General features: G+C 36.9%; 1 protein-coding gene across 1 annotated transcript in view; it reads right to left on the bottom strand.

Moving 5' to 3' along the window:
• Positions 1-5167, bottom strand: part of pkn3 (protein kinase N3) — a gene marked incomplete in the record, with an annotated part of 21995 nt that extends 16828 nt beyond the window's left edge. The window contains 2 exon segments of the mRNA XM_035667460.1: positions 662-938; positions 4915-5167. Of these exon segments, the coding sequence (XP_035523353.1) occupies positions 662-938; positions 4915-4977 (340 nt within the window).
• Between the last annotated feature and the right edge of the window lie 1760 nt (positions 5168-6927).

The following is a 6927-nucleotide window of genomic DNA, read 5'->3' as shown; positions in this document are numbered from 1 at the left end:
CCTGGTAGCTCATCTGGTAGAACTGGCGCCGCCATATATTGCACCTTTGAATAGCAGTGCCTTGGAATACAATTTTCAGTTCAGAGTTCAGCGGTTATCAAAAAGCAAGGGTTGAATCTTACGAGAACTTAAATATCCACTGGAAATATCAGGAAAAACTGCCCATTTGTTTTTAAAATGCTTTAGGACCCTGGGAATGAGACTCAACATCAACTACCTTCAAGCCTCCAATTCAAAGGTTCTTTATATCTTTCTGAGCTCTGATTGGTTCTTTTCATCCCGGCCCGGTGGATTCTTGCAAATGCCATTAGGATCACTAGAACGAGCCAGAGGAACCTGATTTTTTCACTGATTATATGTCTCCTTTACTTCTTTCGGTATATAGTAAAAGTTTCAGTAAATATAACAAAATAACGTTTTGTTATATTATATTATATATATATATATATTTGTTATTTTATAAAAACTACCTACTGCAGCTTTAATCCTCTTGGAACCATGGATGTCTATATACAGATTTTTTCTTTCCTTCTTACAATTATTGGACTAACATTTGACTTCTTTTAAAGTATTTATGTGTGTTTCTATGTTGGATGAATGATAATTTCAAGATTTGCTATTTTATAAAAATACACTCCAGCAGATGATCTGTTTTAGTTACCTGTGGTGCTGTCTTTCTCTGTGGCCATAGACCTGGCATTGAGCTCATGCAGTTGCCAGTGCAACTTCTCCAGCTTGCGGTTCGAGGCCTTGAGCTGACCCTCTACGTCGGCCGCACTCTTGCGGTTGGTGACAGCCCGCCGTAGTCTCTCGGCTGCCTCCTTGATCTTCAGCTCCCGCTGGATCTCCTGCCTGAGCGTAGTACGGGCATCCTCCAAACGCTGCTGGAACTCTGGGTCCAGAATATCCCCCTCATCCAGACCCTGAAGGTCACCGTTCTGAAGGACACACCATAACTGCTTCAATCTCTCATCGCTCTGGTTATTTGTCTTTATGTATCCCGTTACAAATATTATATCAATATATTATAATTGCCCAAGGCAGAGTTATTCTTGATCTGGGCTTTTGGGATACTGTAGAAAAATGGCAGCTCAACATAGCACAGTCTGTGCGGCATCTGTATATTAAACAGTTCATTCTATGGTAACAAAACCTATGAATATTATATTTCTGCCAATAGATCCTTTTTGTTACACACTGGACAACAAGAATACAAGAATCATGAATACGTATGTAATTTGCAATAAAAGAAACACTCCATGGATTCAAAAGAATGTTAAATTAAAGGTCCAATGTGTAACATTTAGGAGGATCTATTGCCGTAAATGGAATATAATATTCATAGGAATGTTTTCATAAATCATTCAATAATCACATGAAAATAAGAATTGTTGTGTTTTTGTTACCTTAGAATGAGACCTTTTTATCTACAGATGCTATGGGTCACCATGTTACCATGTACAGTACAGTACAGTACAGTACAGTACAGTAGCCCAGAACGGACAAACCCAACACCAGCACTAGATAGGGCCATTCCTGTTTTTCACATCGACTGTAGTTTCTTCTTCGTGCTTGGTATGGGAGGATGAAGAAATGTCATTGCTCTTGTGTTTACCTCTTCCAAACTGTATAAAGTTTTTGACCTGATGTATGTTTGTAATATAAACTGCTGTACACAAATTAAGAATAAAAATATGGGAACCACTGCTAAGGAAGTAAAGTAATTCAGTTGAACCAAGCTGTGACAGTCACCAAGAATGGATCAATAACTATAAACGGCACAATGCCTCCCCCTTGTGGATACACATATTTAGATTTATACAGTGGCTACAGAATCAGAATCAGAATCAGATTTATTACCAGGTAGGTTTTTACACATACAAGGAATTTGTCTTGGTGCAGTGGTGCATAAAATATACAATCATACAAAAATATACAAATCACACAACAATCACACACAAAACACAGAGTACTTTTAAAATATAAATAAATAAAGATAAGAAAACTGTACAGAAAACGGGAGTGCATTAATGTAATGCATATATAGAGGGTGAGTTTCAGCCTCCTCTCAGTGTGTTCTGTCAAGATAGGGGCCGAAACTAATGATTATTTCCATTATTTGTGATTCTATCAATTGTTCTGTTTTCTGATTAATCATTTAATCCCATAATAGATTCCAGTCCAGAGACATCTTCAAATGTTCTGTTCAACCGACTGTCCAAATATATTTAATATAAAGTCATGTAAAATACACCAAAGCAAGAAACCTTCCCATTTATATTATTTGTCATTTTTGCTTAATTAAACAACTGAAATGATTAATAAATCACCAAAAATTTTGAAGATTATATAATCAACAAATTGGTCAAGATCCATTCTTTATATCATTAATCATCTTTTGCCCCACAGTCTGTAGTAACTCACTGATAATTTGCTAAATGCTAATTCTCTGCTTTCAGCTTCTCCAATGTGAATATGTTCAGCTTTCTTTTGTCCTCTACGACAGTTAACGGAATGTCTTGGGTTGTGGACAAAACAAGACATTTGAGGACGTCATCTTGGGCTTTGGGAAATACTGATCAACATCTTTCACAGTTAATCAAAAACATATAATCAATTAATTGAGATGATTGACTTTGAGATTAATCGTTATTGAAAATAATTGTTAGTTGCAGCCCTACTGGATATGTCCAGTCTATCGCAGTGCTGACTCAGAGACAGACACCCATAGTCACACTGACAGGCAGTTTTGTCCAGTTCACCTATCCTGTATGTTACTTAACATATTCAAAGTACATTTGCACACTCAAAACAGAGTTACTTTGGCCATTGAGCTGAATGGAAAGTAAATATGGCAAAGGGCAATCTTCAAATCACAGAAGTTTTTTGTTAAAGGTAAAATGTGTGACCAACAGTATTATAATGAAGTACTGTAGCGCTGTACACATGCTCTGGTCTACAAATGTTGTTCTCCAGATGTAAGAAAACATTCACCCTAATTTGCATTTGGCCTGCAGGTCACAAGTTGAGTATCACTGTACAGTATCAGTAGGTGGATGTCCAGCTAACTTCAAACATGAATACAAATATATAAGATATAAATGTATATTGCCACTTACTTTTCATTCCATTCATCTTACTATATCACCTACTCACATTCACCATCCACCAGTTCTTTATAAGGCCTTAAATGTTATTCCATAACTTATAAATGCTTTGTTTTTTAATTAGTTTGGAGAACAATTACTTGATTTCTCTATAGAAAGAAAATTTATCAGCAATTGATAGTCGATTAATTGTTAAAGTGATGCTTCAAGCAAAAGGAAAAAAAGAAACTTTTCTTCTATAATATCTTAAAGCTTTGGACTGTTTGTCAGACAAATTAACAAGTAGGGATGTACTAGTACTAGTACTCATTAAAACTACTCTGATACTGCACTCGATACCACTTTAAGGCATTGTGACGTTACGTAACTTCTCGTTAATTGAGCAGGTAGGCGGAGGAGAGGCAATGTCAGCAGCTTGGAGATATTTTAAACAGCTTTTACAACAATGTTAGCATCATTTCATTTGTTACAGTCTGAGTGAAGAACATCCGATGATAATAAAACATGTTTCCAAGTCGTTGTTAGAACTGTATGGCATTATTGGGCACTCAGATCGGTGCTCGGTATTGGCAAGTACCAAAATGTAAATACTTGAACTTGTGTTTGGTCTTAAAAAAAGTGGTTAGGGCTGTGTAATAGCAAGGACCTGGCCATATGATTTAACAATACAGGGGTTACGATTCAATATATTATTGCGATAAGATACCAAATAATAACCCTCAATGATATTCATAAGACAGGCTATATCATAGTGAGCAACAACAGATCCAAATTTACATTACAACAATAAACAAATGTTTATTCATGATGTTTAATTCATGACAATATTATTGAATTTGTTCAGGTAAACTTTAAGGTCATGCTTTAGCCTTAAAGCCATTTACCCAACATTAATCATTCCACTCCACCACTGGATACACAGTCCAGATGCCTAAACAAACTATGAACCTACACTACATCAATACTCCTCTGCTACTGGGCCAGAGCCTACTTCAACAGCTGCTGAGGCCTTTTGTATCAGGTATTACTGGTATCTATTTATTTTCTATAGCTTTTATCTACTGTATTACCATTGGGACACACCTCCTGCCAGTCGAAACAACTACACCTTTTTCTGTCCTGGGAAGTGCTGTAATGTCTGGATCCTTTTAAAAGACAATGAACCTTATATCATAGTGACCAATGGATGCACATCGCTCGAAAGTGATTGCATTTAATTAGGCTAGACCTATGGGAAGTTATACTTTTATTATATTGCTTTGTAACAATGCAAAAATAGCAAGTTACTTTTTAAAATATGTTTAATGTTGTTCAGATGGATAGTAAGATATAGGCTGAAACTCAATTTAATTAAACTCAAAAGGCACTTCTTTCACCAGGAGAGAGGGCTGCTAAAAACAGTAGCTAAGTAAGCTAACCTTTATTAAAATAAAGCCTTTAAAAAGGTAGAGACTGGGTGTTTGCTCGAATAAGAAACTCACTCTGCCGACTCCGGAAGAAAGTTAAAGCCATGTGGAAAAGGTAGTTTAACTCTTTACTATATTTTCTTAATGAAATTGAGTGGTTTCAATAGTTAAGGTACAGGAAGACGTAACGTTAGCGTTATCGGCAAAAACAGAGGAACTATGAGGAGAAACAAACAAGACAAACAGGAAAATCCAGTGCGCCTGCCAAAACGGCAACTAGCACTATTTAACCAAACTAAACGTCGGGTAATATTATTTGGCGTAAAGTTAATGTTGGCACCTCATATCTCCACGACAATTTAACTCCACTTTAATAAGACAACCTGCGGCGTTATATTTACCTGTAGTGTTAAACCTGACATGGTGGAACGTCCGTCCGTCAGTCCGTCGTCCGCGCTGGACATTCACACCGCGTCACCGTCCGCTCCGGCTCCCAACGGTCTCCCTCGGGGCAGAAAGTGGGTGAAACGGCTCCAGGAGGAATGGCACTGCTAGCTTAAGTAAACTGACAGCGGCATGTGAAATTCAACGTCTGTTAAAGCCGCTCACGGGCGCTCCGTGTTGGTTTTCATCGTGGAAACAAATCTGAGCAAAAGTTTGAATTGAGTTTCAACTAGGGCTCGACGCAAAACTGACGTCAGTAGAGCGCGGCCGGATTGGCTGGCAGGCGGATGCGGAAGGAGCCAATCACATGCGATTATTCAGTACACCTGCTGAGGTGATGCGCACACGTAGCCTATCATCTCCTACCATACCTGATTTTTTTTTCTTTCTATTATCTTATCTTTCTATTCTTGTTATTTCTTTATCTATTTCCCTCAATTCCCTTGGCACTATTTAACACCTGCAATGTGCAGTTTTACATACATATTTAAATATATATAGTTTCTTACACCTCACACTTTTATTAGACCTGTATTGTATATTTATAGCCCCATGCTATATATGTTTATATTTCCTCTTAACTATACTGCTGTATATATGTTTCTGTCCTGTGCAATTATTTATTTTTACACCATGCCACAACCTCCTGCTGTGCCCTGTGCAATGTTCCTTATCAGTCACATCTGTATATAACTGCTGTATATAGTGCATATAACTCTTTTTTTCCCTATCTTTATTATATCTTGTATTTTTCTATTCTATTTTTCATTTAATATGTATTTTCTTATCTATTGTTGTGTGTTGTATCTGGAGCTGCTGTAGTGAGTACATTTCCCCAATGCAGGATCAATAAAGTCTGTGTTACTATCTTATCTTATCTTATCTTATTTAACAAACAAACAAAAAACAGAACACAGAGAAAATAGGGGTAAGATAACTGTCATACCTGATTTATATGCACAGCTCTGAGAGAAATAAGCCACAATTTCTAAATCTTTATTTTTGCTTAATCACTAATGAAACCAAACATAAGCTACCCTTTAATCAGGGAAGCCATTACAATTGAATAAGTTGTTGTATAAGCTGTTTTAAATATTGTATACATTAATATAGGAACAACATAAATGAAGAACAAAAAGTGAACTGGAAAAACAACTTCTCCGAGAGCCATTTTTAACATAACTGTTTGCTGTAGTAACCTATGGCTGACAGAGGCCTATTTCCATTAGAGAAGCTTTTAGGGGAAAAACACATCAGCTGCCTGCCACACACAGAGAGTAGGTGGGGCTGGAAATGTTGTCTAAATGTTGTTGTACTGTGGGCATGTCCATGTCATGTAAATAAAAAAGTGTGTTTTGCTCTTTTGCTCCATGAGGTTATACACTGGTAATTTTCTGCTCCATAGGTAAACATGACTTTGAATGCACCCCTGTTTAACTATGAATGGCAGGATAAGTAATTGCTGGCCCTTCAGTAATGCACTTCAGCACACATGGTAACAAATCCAGCTGTATATTTGAGAAAACAGAGGTCAAACTGGGGGTCTCTAAGTCAATTGTCTTGGGACCACTGCTGGTATTGTCATCTCATAAGAGGTCCACTTCAATGTTCAAGTACTACAAGAAAGGTTGACCTAATAATAATAATAATCTTGTCCAGATTATATTTGTGACATCTTGTGTCATGTTTTTTCTGCAAAATAAAGTACAATAATCCATATTAAAATCCTTATAAAGTCATCATTAAAACTTCCAGAATCTCTGAATATGCAGATGTTGTTCATTTCTAAAGTTTCCTGCTCGACACAAGATGTCTCCTACTTCACTGTAAAGTCCATTCTCAATGGATGAGCCCTGGTGGCTCCAAGTTTGTACATCACACTGTACAAACGAACCAAACTATTTGTGATGTCACAAATTATACTGGTAGGCCCCGCCCCTTACAATCAGATTTTTAATGAGCACAGAGAA

Source organism: Morone saxatilis, unplaced genomic scaffold (assembly GCF_004916995.1).
Source record: "Morone saxatilis isolate NCDOM2014 unplaced genomic scaffold, NCSU_SB_2.0 Contig21, whole genome shotgun sequence".
NCBI classification, from domain to species: Eukaryota; Metazoa; Chordata; class Actinopteri; family Moronidae; genus Morone; species Morone saxatilis.
This window is presented reverse-complemented; position numbering and strand designations above follow the sequence as displayed.